This window comes from Saccopteryx bilineata, chromosome 4 (assembly GCF_036850765.1).
Source record: "Saccopteryx bilineata isolate mSacBil1 chromosome 4, mSacBil1_pri_phased_curated, whole genome shotgun sequence".
In the NCBI taxonomy this organism is placed as follows: Eukaryota; Metazoa; Chordata; class Mammalia; order Chiroptera; family Emballonuridae; genus Saccopteryx; species Saccopteryx bilineata.
In genome coordinates this window covers 29,965,386-29,981,079 of record NC_089493.1, presented here as the reverse complement: position 1 = coordinate 29,981,079, position 15,694 = coordinate 29,965,386, and the positions used below count along the sequence as shown (strand labels likewise).

At 40.5% G+C, this 15,694-nt stretch overlaps 1 protein-coding gene across 10 annotated transcripts in view; it reads left to right on the top strand.

Moving 5' to 3' along the window:
- Window positions 1–15,694, top strand: part of SIPA1L1 (signal induced proliferation associated 1 like 1) — a 381,790-nt gene that overhangs the window by 239,923 nt on the left and 126,173 nt on the right. For all 10 annotated transcript variants that reach the window (XM_066275018.1, XM_066275017.1, XM_066275009.1 and 7 more), the window contains 2 exons: window positions 237–367; window positions 7,437–7,625. In XM_066275018.1, the coding sequence (XP_066131115.1) occupies window positions 237–367; window positions 7,437–7,625 (320 nt within the window). The remainder of the gene's footprint in view (window positions 1–236; window positions 368–7,436; window positions 7,626–15,694) is intronic.

Here is a 15,694-nt window from a genome sequence, read left to right as displayed (position 1 = left end):
GTGTGCATGCAGTAGTAAGTTGGAGAGTAGTAAAGCCAGCTGAACAGGCCACCTCTCTTCAGTGTTACCTGCTCTGAAGCTAAACCTGTGTAGTCAAGTCCTTGTTTTTATAATGCATTGAAGAGTATCAATATTTGTTAAATGTGCTTACATTTTATTAAAAGTCAAAGTTATTTCTGAGTGCTGTAAATGTCAAGCAGAACATAACATTTTAATTTTGTCTTATTTTACCTAAGAACACTGGAACTATTTTGGGGCTGATGAGAATCTTGGTCCAGTGGCTGTGAGCATTCGAAGAGAAAAGCCAGAAGAAATGAAAGAAAATGGATCTCCTTACAACTACCGAATAATATTTAGAACTAGTGAGGTAAGTTGCAAATGAGAAAGATGAGGCTTAATGGAAGTGAGAAAAAAAGAAAGTACAGCAGTAGCAATAGCAAAGCAATTAAATTTAATATCGCACGGTTGCAAATGTCTTCTGAAGAAACAAAGTCCCCTTTCATTCATTCTGCTGGTGATAAGGGTGGACGTAATGGCTAGATCTGGATCCTTTCTTTCCACTTAGCTCTGGATAAATCCAGTAAATGAATAGGAGTTTTGATTCAGAGAAAGATATGTCCATTAAATATGACCCGAGGAAATTGGAGCCCTCAATCCCAAATGGGATATTGCCTATCCTGCTCGGTCAGCCAGAAAACACCTGAACAACCACTTGAGGTGCTAAGGTACTTACATAGAAAGAGGGTCACCCAGGACTTAACTCACTCTTCCAAACTATTGCTTAGGACATTTCTTGGCCCAAGAAGGGGGGGAAAGACTTTTCTTCTACCACTTTCATAGCATTATCTCTTTTAGATCTATTTTCTGAGGCCTAGAACATGAACTCTTGGAAACACAGGTTATCTAATGTGGATGAAACAGGCTCTTGGGGCAATTTAGGATATCTACACTGAGTATGAGTTTTTATTTTAAAATGAAATCCAGGTTAAAAAAGAAAAGGAAAAAATAGTCAACAAAGCATTTCTTAAAAACTCACAAACCAATCTAGGATTATGAAGTTCTCTTTTCGGCCTAAACATGTAGAGTTGTGCCAGTTATCCATTTATTGCCTCTGAGCACTTTAGAATTGTTATACATTAATGTCTAATACCCCTTTGGGCTATCTAGAAAATAATAGTTTTGAAACTAGTTCAAATAGGGCATTTGGCTTTATTTCCCTCATTGAGTTTCAGGGGTTGGCCTCACTTAGTCATTGTTTCTAAGCTTGAACTCTGGGGAAATTAAAAATAAGATTTTTAAAGGCATGAGTTTAATATTTAATGTGTTATATATATAACGGCCAGAGTGAAATGAAGAACTAACATGTCCCAATGTACTTTTTCTCCATGCCGGAGCTAATTGTTCAGCAGCGTAAATTCTTTTGTTGAACATGAAAAACACAGAGAACACCCTGTGTTTCTGAAGTTGGATGTGGGTAGTTGGTCGTTTCTAGCTTCTCAGATCCCACCAGATTTCGATGAGTCCCTGCTCATCATTTTTCTCCTCCCAAGGCCACTCTGATTTAAACCCCCTGTCATCTTCCTTTTTTATGTTTTCAGTCCGTTGAAATTCCACTTCTTGCCAGCTACTGTCCTATCATCCTTCATGCCAGAAGTCGACATTTGCTATTTTTTTTTTGTATTTTTTTTTTTCTGAAGCTGGAAACGGGGAGAGACAGTCAGACAGACTCCCGCATGCGCCCGACCGGGATCCACCCGGCACGCCCACCAGGGGCGATGCTCTGCCGCGACCAGAGCCACTCTAGCGCCTGGGGCAGAGGCCAAGGAGCCATCCCCAGCACCCGGGCCATCTTTGCTCCAATGGAGCCTCGGCTGCGGGAGGGGAAGAGAGAGACAGAGAGGAAGGAGTGGGGGAGGGGGTGGAGAAGCAAATGGGTGCTTCTCCTATGTGCCCTGTCCGGGAATAGAACCCGGATCCCCCGCACGCCAGGCCGACGCTCTACCGCTGAGCCAACCGGCCAGGGCCAAAAGTCGACATTTTATAAATCAGCACTGTCTCAGCGCCTGTCGCTGGTGTCCAGGGTTGTCCCTTTCAGCCGGCCTCGCAGGCATGCCATGCCTGGTCCCAGCCTCACTGTCCAAGCCCCTGTCCTACGGTGACGTGAGCCCTGTGCTGTGGTGGATGAAGCACACCGACTCTGGCCTTCCCTGCCTCTGTTCTTGCATCTCTTGCTGCCTCCGTCTGGTATGCCCCACCGGCACCACCCTGCAATTCTCTGGTCTTGTACTCAGTCCTTTTCCTGCTAACCCATTAGAGTGAATTAGGTCCCTTGGGGGCCACTTACGTAGCCTTTGATTGAAACATCCAAGTCAAATGTTGTTCATGGCTCAAAAAACCATTACCACTTGTTTTCATGTTCAAATTAAAGTTTAGCTGATGACAACTCTATTATTGTAGTTGTTCAGGCCAGAAATCTTGAAGCCATACTTAACTCTTTTCTTCCAACCTACCCTCTCCTAATATCTTCTCCTCTCTCTAACCCCCCAAAATATAAGCAAAATTTGTTGACTTTCTCTTTAAAATATGTCTTAGAATTTAACCACATCTCCCATCCCATTGCCTGGGTCTAGGCCAGGACCAAGCCAACATTGTCTTTCCCTGAGAACTGTTCTTCCTGCTTCAGCCTTAAAACTCTGCATTCTTGCAGTCCAGCAGTGATCTTTTGAAATGGAATCCAAATCTTGTCATTTCTTGATTAAAATCCTGTAATGTTTCTCATCTGCCTCTGAGTGAAACCCAGTCTCTGTGGTAGCCGGGAGACCATGCACTTCTGCTAGGGACCTCGTGACCACCGGCCCCTCCTTAGTCTTCTCCAGCCACAGCGGCCTCCTCCTCCCTGGGCAGCCTCAGGGCGCCTCTGCCTCAGGTCCTGGGTGCTCCCTGTTCCTCTGTGGGGTCGTGTTCTTCCCCAGGCATACTCTTGGCTACAGCGCTCATGTCCTTCTGGCCTATACTCATAAATCACCAGGCTCTGGCCTTTTCCTCATAAATTATCTAAAGTTTCTGCTCCCTCATACCCCACTTCATATCTAATTCCAGGCTTTACTTTTTCATGAATACTTGACACTATTTCACATATTGTACTTAGTTTTTGTTTTTCTTTTTGTATCTGTCTCTGCCACTAGACTATAAACCCAGTGAGGATGGGACTTTTCTCTGAGTTGTGTATTACTACACGTGTAATGCTCCAAATAGTTCCCTCCCTCCCTCCCTCCCTCCTCTCTCTCTGATATTTATTTAATTGCCACTAGCTTTTGTGTAATTTTTTCTTTCCAATAAAAATAATCCTTAAGCCTGACCAGGGGTTGGTGCAGTGGATAGAGCGTTGGACTGGAATGCAAAGGACCTAGGTTTGAAACCCCAAGGTCGCTGGCTTGAGCAGGCGATCACTCGCTCTGCCATAACCCTCCAGTCAAGGTGCATATGAGACAGCAATCAATGAACACCTAAAGTGCTGCAACAAAGAATTGATGCTTCTCATCTCTCTCCCTGTCTGTCTGTCCCTATCTGTACCTCTCTCTGTCTCTTTCTGTCTCTCACACACACAAAAAAATCCTTAAATGTGGATTCATTGTAATATCTTCATGAGGCTCTTCATAGAAAGAAACTAACAAAATTCCTTTGCCTAGAAATGCTCTGGATGTTGGTTTTAGTCTATAGCTCCTGGACTTTGTGGGACAGGCATATCTAATAAAATAAGACTTAGTTTTCACGGTTTTTCAGGACTTCTCATGCTATTAATTTCTAATGTTAATAAATACATTGAGAAAAAAGAACATGGTCACTACAGTGCCACTCCAGTTGCTTCAGTAAATAGCATTAAGATAGAAATACATACAGATCTCTCTCATTTCAGTAGAAGTAATCATTGCATAACAATTTTTTTTTAAAACTTGCATATATTTGTAAGCATGACAGTGTGTTTATGAATGCAGTCTTAGGGCATGAGTGTGCTTTTAAGCCTTGGTGCACAGGAACTTACAAGGATCCTGTACTTCCTGGAAGTCATTAAGGGAAATATCAGTTATACTAGTGATTCAGGTAGAAAAACTAGTCATTCTCTAAAATTTTCATCCGCTTTGTCTCTCTTGAGACGAGCAACTATCTGTGGCACCAAATTAAAAATAATTAGCATTTTTGGACTTGGTTTCTCAACTGAGAACACTTAAGCCTTTGTAGCTTCCTATCCGCAGTCACATGTGATCTCATGCAAGAAGTGTGATAACTGAGTTGTTCAGTGGTTTCCCGTGGGTTTTTTTTTGTGTGTGTGTGGGTTTTTTTTGTTTTTTTTTTTGTGTGTGTTTTTTTTTCTGAAGCTGGAAATGGGGAGAGACAGTCAGACAGACTCCCGCATGCGCCCGACTGGGATCCACCCGGCACGCCCACCAGGGGCAACGCTCTGCCCACCAGGGGGCGATGCTCTGCCCCTCCGGGGAGTCGCTCTGCCACGACCAGAGCCACTCTAGCGCCTGGGGCAGAGGTCAAGGAACCATCCCCAGCGCCCGGGCCATCTTTGCTCCAATGGAGCCTTGGCTGCAGGAGGGGAAGAGAGAGACAGAGAGGAAGGGTGGGGGGTGGAGAAGCAAATGGGTGCTTCTCCTATGTACCCTGGCCGGGAATCGAACCCAGGTCCCCCACATGCCAAGCCAACGCTCTACCGCTGAGCCAACCGGCCAGGGCCTGGTTTCCCGTGTTTTAATAAACAAAGCAAAACTATTTCTGTTATATTAGATATTAAGTCATAAGAAGTTGATGTTTTTTTGACTGACCAGGTGGTGGCGCAGTGGATAGAGCGTCGGACTGGAATGCAGAAGGACCCAGGTTCAAAACCCTGAGGTTGCCAGCTTGAGCACGGGCTCATCTGGTTTGAGCAAAGCTCACCAGCTTGGACCCAAGGTCGCTGGCTTGAGCAAGGGGTTACTCAATCTGCTGTAGCCCAATAGTCAAGGCACATATGAGAAAGCAATCAATAAACAACTAAGGAGCCGCAATGAAAAACTGATTGATGCTTTTCATCTCTTTCCCTTCCTGCTGTCTGTCCCTATCTGTCCCTCTCTCTGACTCTCTCTCTGTCTCTGTAAAAAAAAAAAAAAAAAGAAATTGATGTTTTTTACACAAGTGTTTGAAAATGTTATAAATGGAAGAAAAGATGCTAATCAGATGAGTTGACTGCATATATCTCAGGTACCCTTTTCTTGTATTAAGAATAAGGTGTTAGTGAATTCACTTTGCCTCCCCTCCTCTCTCTTCTCGGTCAGTTAGCAAATATTACAGATTTTACATCCCTGGTGATTTTTCTTGTGTTTCTATTTACCTGCTAGTCCTGTATCTTGCCCTCGGTGCTTGTTACTTGGACACTGTTACAACTTCCTCCTAACTAAATTCTCTTCCTACAGTTTCTTCCTCTTGCTGTTTATGTTATTTGACAACTTGATTTCTTTAACATGCCCTGGCCAGATAGCTCGGCTGGTTAGAGCATAGTCCTGATGGGTAAAGGTTGCTGGTTTGATCCCCAGTCAGGGCACATACAGGAACTTATCGGTGTTTCTGTTTGTGTCTCTGCCTCTCTTTCTCTCTCTATCCTTTCCTCTCCCTCTCAAAAATAAAGGGGGAAAAAAAAAGAACCAAGATCCTTTAAAAAAAAATTCCTTAACACGTGTGTCATTGTCATCATCTCAGTTCAAAGGAGTTCTGAGATTGCGCCTGGAGTCAGAGGAGGAGCACGCCCCTCAGTTGGCATCAGGGTCTCCGGTCCTGGGGCTCCTCCCACCCTCCGCCCCTCCCCTGCGCTCTGTAGGTCAGGCTGAGCTCTAGCAACCCCTCTTTCATGCTTACAGCCTGTTCTTTCTCATCTCCATACTGCTGCTCTCTGACATTCTGTTATTTTTTTTGTAGAAATATTTCTAGATTTCATGGCCCCTTTATTAGCCATCTTTCATGAGGGCCTTTTCTTATGCTTGGAACCACAACTCTCCGAGTTCTGCCTTTGGACCATTTTAGAACTTGAACTTGCTGCCCTTTTCTTAGTAAATATATCCTTCCTGAGTTGCAACTTTTTATTTGCTACCTCTCACCCAGTGGCACACCATACCCAGCAACCCACCCATCCGTCTGCATGCAGGTGCTCCTCCTCTTAGCACCAGTATAGCTCATGTTGCAGGGCAGCATCTTAGCCTGCCTGCTGGATGGGAGTTTGTTCCAAGTGCTGGTGTTTTCCATAAATCAGCGTACAGTGTTTTAATTATATTAACAACTTTTCCATGTGAACATTTTTGGAAATTAAGAGTACTTTACACTTCATGTCTGGTTAACTTTGCTCCAACCAATTGTTACATAGAGAAATTTCTTATGTTTATATTTCATCATAATGGGAGATGTTTTAAGAAATACGGGAAAACCCTAAAGTAATTTCAGTGCTGTCAGTTTTGCTGCCAAACTATATATAATCATTGTCCTCTTATCGAAGCCTTTGGGAATATGAATAGTTTATGCTTGCCAGCAGTACATTATGAAATTTAAAAATTCTTCCTCTGCTTACCTTTCATCATTCAAAAAGGGGAAACATTTTATTTGATCTTTAAGTAAAATGTCTGCAGAAGTCTTGATCCTGAGTTTCTTTGGACTTGCCTTAGTCTTCTTGAAAGTGTTGGCCTAATTTTCATATACAAAGTGTCTTATATGACTTCCTTCACCCTTTCTCCCTCACTGGCTTGACCAATCAGAAGTCATTTCCAAATATCTGATAACTAAGGAGGAGCACAGTGTAGGTTTTCAGTGCATTTGATGTTCAGTAGCCATCCTCGTATCCGTGGTTTTGCTTTCCACAGTTTTAGTTACCCCCAGTCAACTGCAGTCTGAAAATATTAAATTTCTACAACCATCAACATTGTCTGCTCCTGACATCCAGCCATCAACATCACCATGGCTCGATGATCCAGGATCACACAAAGCAGATGTGATCCTCCTTCTGACATCGTCAGATGCTCAGTGTTAACGTCACAGTGCCTATGTCATCACCTCACTTTTATCTCATCATGTACGCATTTTATCATTTCAAATTATACAAAAAGGGTGAGCACAGTAAAATATTTTGAAAGAGCCAGAGACACCATGGGCACATAACTTTTATTACAGTTTATTGTTATAATCATTCTATTTTATTATTAGTTATTGCTGTTATCTCTTACTATGCCAAATTTATAAATTAAACTCTATCATGGGTGTGTATGCATAGGAAAAAAAACAGTGCACATAGGGTTCAATGCTATCCTCAGTTTCAGGCATCCACTGGGCGGGCGTCTTGGAGTGTATCCTCACTGGATCAGGGGGACCCACTAGATTCACTTCTCTCACCAGAGCACGTTTCTCTCCTTCAGCTCATGACACTGAGAGGCTCAGTCCTGGAGGATGCCATTCCCTCAACAGCAAAGCACTCGACAGCCAGAGGGCTGCCCCTGAAGGAAGTGCTGGAGCACGTGATTCCCGAGCTCAACGTCCAGTGCCTGCGGCTGGCCTTCAACACGCCCAAAGTCACAGAGCAGCTCATGAAACTTGATGAACAAGGGGTGAGTGTGGCTTCCCGAGAACATTCTTAATGCTATTGTAAATGTTTCCCATTAGGCTTCCAGAGTATAGGCCTTAATATTTCTTTTTTGACAAAGAAAAGTGATGTCATTTATTGTGAAGGATATTCTCTTTGCATTTACTCATTTTCATTTTTCTTGGCTTTCTGAACTCTGAACATCTCTCATCTGATAAAATTTTCTATGCCAGAATTGATAGATAGGATACTTAAACTATGTTCAACACTTTTGGTAATCTTCCATAAGTGCCGTGAATTTTTCAAGGACTTTTGGAATAAGTACTAGCAATAGCAATAATAGCCATCCAGGCTCTACTTGAAGTGCCTTAAATATATTATTCCCTTTAATCTTCCAGCCCTATGAGAATGGTACTATTATTATCCATTTTAGAGACAAGGAATCTGAGGCACAGAGAGATTAAGTAGTAAATTCAAGTTCACACAATTACTAAGTTCAAAGCCTGTACTGTTAGCTGCTACAGCACACTGTCATCAAAGCTTAACATTTTGAACTCTATTAGTACCACTTACAAAGTATTTTAGATGAGACTAAGTACAAAATTTTAAAAATTTGAGATCTAATTATTAGTTTCACAAAATGAAAATAAAATTTTCTCACTTCCATATTTTCTATACTTAATGTGGGGGCCATTTGGTCACAATGCAAATGCCATTTTGTGAATAAATTTTGGTGGTCATTCCATAATTAAACATTTCAATTTTATTAAAATAAATGGGAGTTCAAAAAATCAGTTTCAAGGTATATTTCTTCTTTTAATTCATTCAATAGGATATTATGAACCAATAGTTGGACATAACTTTTCTAATCATTGTTCTATCTATTCAGTTCACTTTCATAAAGCACAGATAACATCTATTCCATATATAGATTTCAGTTAGGCTGTGAGCATTCATGAAGCAGTTTGAATGCTTTAGAAGACGACTGATGCATAAACTTAACTATTTGAGGGGTTGTTTTTTCAGTAAAGATTTTAAACCTTGATTCTAACAAAGGAGTAGGAGAAAAAGGAAGATTAAGTTCAACTTGATGGATTTAGTCTTTTTAGTTACCATGGATTTTGAGGGGAATGACAACATTTAGACATTGATAGTATAATTATATACTGAATATTCCAAATTCTACATTAGAACAAATTACATAAAGGAGTTATTGTCAGTTTCCCCTTGTTTTACCCATAGTAAGTAAAAAGTGGGTGCAGTATGTTTTATGCCATCTCTTTGTAATTGCAAATGTTGGACCACAGATGGGCTGATCTGTGATGAACATTCCATGGTCCCATCAACACAGGAAGGTTAACAACACTATGAGTTTAATATAAAGCTAAATTTAAATTAACTGTCCATTATTCTGAAATTAGGGGCTTTTTATTCCTGGGAGGTATTAAAATATACTTGCTTTCATAAAATATTGATAATATGTGTTAGTTGTTTTCTTTAATGCATTTCTTGGCAGAATTAAAATTTGGCAATCTAAGTGAGTTTCCCCAGTTTTATTTTGGAATTTTTACTAGGTATTGTAGTCTAGGAATTTAAAACCTGCCCTTTTATATGAGCAGCAATACATCTAGACTAAGAGGCACCTCCACTTAGCCCCTGTCTTTTCATTTATATCTTCATAGCATTCAAAGCCAGGATTAGACTGATAAAAAAACAGGCATATAACTTAGGCATTTAGTCTGGGGAGTTGTTTTTTTTTTTGGTACCAAATCTTATTAATGCCTTGGTATCATTTTGAGAATGATTATTTTGATGCTTTTGCAAATACAGATTTTAAAACAGAAATGCTTATAAATGCAATAGATTATACATTCGAATCATTGCAAAGCACTTTTGGTGTTCATATGTGTCATCATTTTTTAAAATTTCATGCTTTGAACATCCTTATATTTGAAGAGATTCACAGTATATGATACTCAGAAACTGGACTCACTAAAAGGTGATTCTAAATCTCCTTTTAACATTTACTTAAATGATTTTTTTTGTGTGTGTGACAGAGAGAGACAGGGACAGATAGACAGGAAGGGAGAGAGATGAAGCATCAATTCTTTGTCGCAGCACCTTAGTTGTTCATTGATTGCTTTCTCATAAGTGCCTTGTCCAGCAGCAGGGGGTGGGGGGCTACAGCAGAGTGAGTGACTCCTTACAAGCCAGCGACTTTTGAGCTCAAGCCAACGACCTTTGAGCTCAAGCCAATGACCATGGGGTGATGGTCATGTCTATCATCTCACACTCAAGCCAGCGAACCCATGCTCAAGCCGGTGACTTCGGGGTTTCAAACCTGTGTCCTCTGCATCCCAATCTGACGCTCTATCGACTGTGCCACTGCCTGGTCAGGCTAAATGATTCTTTTAATAGCTTCTCTATATGACTTACATAATTATGCTTGGAAAAAGAAAACACTATTTGCTTGCTATATTGTGACATTCTGCCTTTCTGATCTTTGGTGCCTTATTTTCTCAATTTACCATTTTTAAAAACAAGTGAACTTAAGAACAAATGAAAATTTTATTCATAAATTATGAAAGAAAGCCTTTCACAAAAATATTTTAAAAATCAATTTTTATTTGACTAGACTCTGACACGTATATGGGAACTGAAGTTTGACATTTTCATTCCTGAAATTTTAGAAAATGAATATATGACTGTGACATAAACTTTCACAGTCTCCTTTCTGAAAACTTTCTGGGCCCTTCACTGTTTATCGATGTTCACTTCCGTTATCCTAGAAAGGTCAATAAGAAGATGAAACTGACTCGTCGATGATTTCACACTGTCAAGAATTTAGAACTGGTTGTGACTCAGGAAATTTGGTTCCAGTCTGGACTTAGTTTATCCATCATGATCCTAGATCTTCCCTTATTAGATAATTGAGAGCACCTCTAGATATGCTAGAAGTCATTAACCTGTTCTAATGTTCTAAGCCCTTCACTGGCATCGGACTTCACCCTCAGAGTACACTGTGTCGTAGGTTCCTGTTATTGGCCTGTTTTATAGTTGAGAGGAGTGAGACTTGGAGAAGTTCTCAGAACATTTTTCTTTAGTAATCTTGAACACTGACTAAATTTGCATAATACTACCTTTTGTTTTTAAGATTTGCAATTCCATACACTTTTTTTTTTTTTTTCATTTTTCTGAAGCTGGAAACAGGGAGCGACAGTCAGACAGACTCCCGCATGCGCCCGACCGGGATCCACCCGGCACGCCCACCAGGGGCGACGTTCTGCCCACCAGGGGGCGATGCTCTGCCCATCCTGGGCGTCGCCATGTTGCGACCAGAGCCACTCTAGCGCCTGGGGCAGAGGCCACAGAGCCATCCCCAGCGCCCGGGCCATCTTTGCTCCAATGGAGCCTCGGCTGCGGGAGGGGAAGAGAGAGACAGAGAGGAAAGCGCGGCGGAGGGGTGGAGAAGCAAATGGGCGCTTCTCCTGTGTGCCCTGGCCGGGAATCGAACCCGGGTCCTCCGCACGCTAGGCCGACGCTCTACCGCTGAGCCAACCGGCCAGGGCCTCCATACACTTTTTTATAAAGCATCAAAACTGCACTGTGATATATCAGGAATTTCATTCATTCTCGATTCAAGCCAACTTTTTAATAATATGGCCAATTTGGTTACTTTCAAATTTGCCATTTTTCTTCATCAGTCATTTAAAAAACACTTTTAGCTCATGTATTCAGTGTGAGGGGCATGTAAGGGTGTCATGCTAGGTCCTGTTTCAAGTTCACACGTGTAAAGCACTTAGTACAATGCTGGGCACATGGTGAACATTGAAGAAATAGGAGCTGCAATCGACAGTGATAAAATGCTAACTCATTAGTCACCTTTTACAGGCATTATCTCATTTGATCTTTACAAGTATCCTGTGGGAGAGCTGCTACTATAGGTAGTCGAATGGACTAGGCTTTCCGAAATAAGTGTCACTGTTTCAAACTAATAAAGGTTTATTGAGTAACCATTCTTTGAGGATTGGTAAATACTGTAGAGAATAAATAGGCTGGTAAAACATAGTCCTTACCCATGGAGGAGACAAAGTCATAAATTACTATAATGGAAGTTAGGGTTAATGTAATGAATATAGTAAAAGAATTGCAAATGAAGAGCCAAGAAGGTGCAAACCTGTGGATCGGGGTCATGATTGGTCAGGTGGGTCAGGATGAGATGGGGCCTTGGAGGGAAAGACATATTTGTCAGGCCAGAGAAGAAGCACCACAGTGCTTCTCAGAATGATAAGAACGAAGCTTAGAGAGACAAAAGGGCGACAAGCAGTCTAGCCGATCAGGAGTGTGAGGCACTTGTAAGAGATTAGTAAAAATAGACTATTTCTTATTGAGTAGTGACTAAGGCAGATACTATGTGTACAACCTTCATGGATTATTTTAATGAATTCTCAGCAGCCTTTGATGTAGGTGCTCCTGTTGTCCTTGTTTTACAGACAGGAGCACTGAATGAGGCACAGAGAGGCTGAAAGACCCCCCAGATCACAAGTAGAACCTGGTGGAGGAAGGTCTTAAATCCAGGCCTTCCAACTGCAGAGCCCACACTTGGAACCAACACCCCCCACAACCGCTGTCCTTCCCTCCCTGTGAAAGGGAGGAGGAGCCGGAAGGATGGCTCCCTGCTGCTGGCTTCAGTGCCCAACATTCAGTAAAAGTTGTTAAACCCAAATAAAATTGGAATAGAGCTCAAAAATATTTAAAGTACAAGTGCCAGTTTGCAGTAAAGGAAATTGGTAGTCCTGTTTTCATTAGGAGATGCCAAGTTTTAGGTACAAAGTAGTGATTTTACCTAAATGAATATCTCCACTGTTTTTTTTAGATTATTATTTAAAGTACAAAGAAATGAAAACACTTATTCAATTCTTTATTCTTTAAAAAGTTAACCTTCGAGCTATTGAAGTTAAAGGGGAAAAGTCCCTAATTAGGTCTGCAATATGTATCTCAAAAATAGATGTAAGGAAAGAAGCAGTGTTTATTTTACAATGAATAGCACTCATCCTTTGATTAAGGACATGGGTAAATTCTTTGCTGACTTAGCCTATTCATTGTCCTGGTGAATTATTTTATTAAAGATAAACGAGTTTGACCAGCCACTTTCTTTTTTGATTTAGACAGCTAAATTTAAAGAATGAACCATAGGAAAAATATTTTTTTGCAAAACCCAGTTTCTGTGAATGATGTTTTGGCAGAATAATTACCATTCCTGAAATTTTAATCTTTTCTTAGATTATGATATCAGCTAATGCATGTTTAAACTTCCGAGGGTCACCAAACTGGTTCCAGACTACTCATGGACCTGTATAAACATTATCAGGAAGGAAGTGTGCCCGACAGTCATCAGGTCAGGGGAAGAGGGCAATGACATTGGTAGCTTTGTCTTGTCTGTTCAGAAGTAAAGATGACTCTGCACTGGCTCCTCCATGCTCTGTCCCCATCTGCGGTTGGGTTGGATGACTGGATGAAGTCCTTTCTAGTGATGAGATCCCATGATTATCATGATGGATAGCATAGCATTTGGGAGTCGTTTGGCTGTGGTAGGGCTGCACTGGACACTGAGGGATGGAGCTCCACATGGCTAAGACATGCAGGAAGGGTTCTTTGGTTCACAATCCAAAAAGACAGAATAACCGATTGTAGATATTTCAATCTCCTTAATTTTAAATTGTGGGTTGTGTTTTAAATTTAAAATATAAAGTTAAACTAATTTTCTTTCCTATAGGACTTAACTAGCTGTTAGCTTCAAGTCGTCCAAAAGTCAAACTAATTGTGTTTACATCAGGGGCTCCCGTTTCTATCTTGTCCTATGTCCTCTCTTCCCCCATAAATTACCACTGTTATTTTCCTTATGTATTTCTTTGTTTCTTTATACAGATCTCACCAAATAGGCCTATGTAATCTTATTTCCCCACTTTCTTATACAAAATAATAGCATGCTATAGAAATTTGCTCTTTTACTTAGTAAAATATTTTGGAAATCTTTCTGTGCCAGCACATAGATTGCTTTCCCACTGTCTTGACTGCTGCATAATATTCTATTTTATTGCTATACCATAGTTTATTTCATCAGTTTCCCTATTGGTGGGCATTTGGGTTGATTCCAGTCTTTTCCTATTACCAACAGTGCTGCAATGAAGGCATTTTTCTACATCCTTGAAATTCACCTCAATGTCAAATCAAAATGGGTGCATTTATTATCAGTTTAATACCTAATACGAAGCTTTCTTATTTTGTGAGAAATTTTGCACAGCATAGTTTTAGAGAAGATGGAGATTATTATGTATATAGAATACTTCCTATACAGTATGCCACAGATAAAAATAGATTAGAATACATCTATGCACATATATAAAAATAATTTTGACAACATTTGTCAGATTTTTTAAATAACTGTCCTACCCAGTACCCATATGTCATTTTTTAAAGCAATTTGATTTTTCTTAGTAATTTCCAATGAGGATATATTTTCTAACTAGCATTTTTTCTTCCAATACTGAATTTTTTCAGACTCTTTGACATTGTTTGTGAAGGTCAGTATAACGATGAGTATTTAGGAAGTAGTTAAGAGTTATTTTTATAGGGAACAAACCAAAATAAATGCTATCAGTGTGAATCATGAAAAATTGTTTTAAATGACCAAGATCTTCATGTTCAGTAATATCGCAGCTTGTCTCAGACTAGCTCACCTACTGAGAATAACCAGGAACACTAGATAAAATATTTAAAAATAAATAAATTTGGACTTTACTTCTGGAAATAAGGAGTAGATATATCTTTCCTGTTCTTCTTGCTTCATGCAGCTAAAAACCTTGTGCATTGTGATGTACAAAGTGAATCTGAACAGTAGAAAGAAGAAAGCCAATTAGGTAGCGACCTTAGGATTTGAGGAGTGACCCAGCAGTCATTCATGATCAAAGCTGAAAATACAGAGAAACTTTCTAAACTTGATTTAAAAAAAGAACCTACAAAAACTCTATAGCTTATATTATACTTAATGAAGAAAGGCTTAGTGATAACAAGGTAAGGATGGATCCTCACCACTGCTATTCAGCATAGTTCTGGAAGTTCTAGTCAGCACAATAAGGGAAAAAAGGAAATAAAAGACATATAGGTAAAGGAAAGGAAAGGAAAATAACAAGACTATTTCAGATAACGTAATAGTCTATGTACAAAACTCCATGGAATCTATAAAATCTTCCTAGAACTAGGAGGTATGTACAGCGAGGTTGTATATGATTCAACATCAACTCACTCAAATCAGTTAGTTTTATTTTAATGAACACATGGAAACTGCAAATAAAATATAATACTTTTATAATCCTTCAACAAAAAATGAAATACTTGGGTATATCTCTAACAAGATATGTATAGTACTTGTTTGCTGAAAACTGATGAAAGAAATCAAAGAAGACCTATGATACAGTCTTTTTTTTTTTTTTTGTATTTTTCCGAAGCCAGAAACGGGGGAGGCAGTCAGACAGACTCCCGCATGCGCCCTACCAGGATCCACCTGGCATGCCCACCAGGGGGCAACGCTCTGCCCATCCAGGGTGTCGCTCTGTTGTGACCAGAGCCACTCTAGCGCCTGAGGCAGAGGCCACAGAGCCATCCTCAGCGCCTGGGCCATCCCTGCTCCAATGGAGTCTCTGCTGCGGGAGGGGAAGAGTGAGACAGAGAGGAAGGAGAGGGGGAGGGGCAGAGAAGCAGATGGGCGCCTCTCCTGTGTGCCCCGGCCGGGACTCCTGCACGCCAGGCCAATGTTCTACCACTAAGCCAACCGGCCAGGGCCCTACGATACAGTCTTAACACAATTAGTATCAAAATTCTAGCAAGAATCTTTGTAATCATAGACAAGAGTATTCTGAACTTTATATTGAAAAGTAAAGGAACTAGAATAGCTAAAACAATTTTGAAAAAGAAGAAGAGAGATTATTCTACCAAGTTCAAAACTTACTGTATAACTACAGTAATCAAGACTTTTTTATTGGAGGGCTAGATACATGGATCAATGAAACAGCATAGAGAAACCAGAGGTAGCCC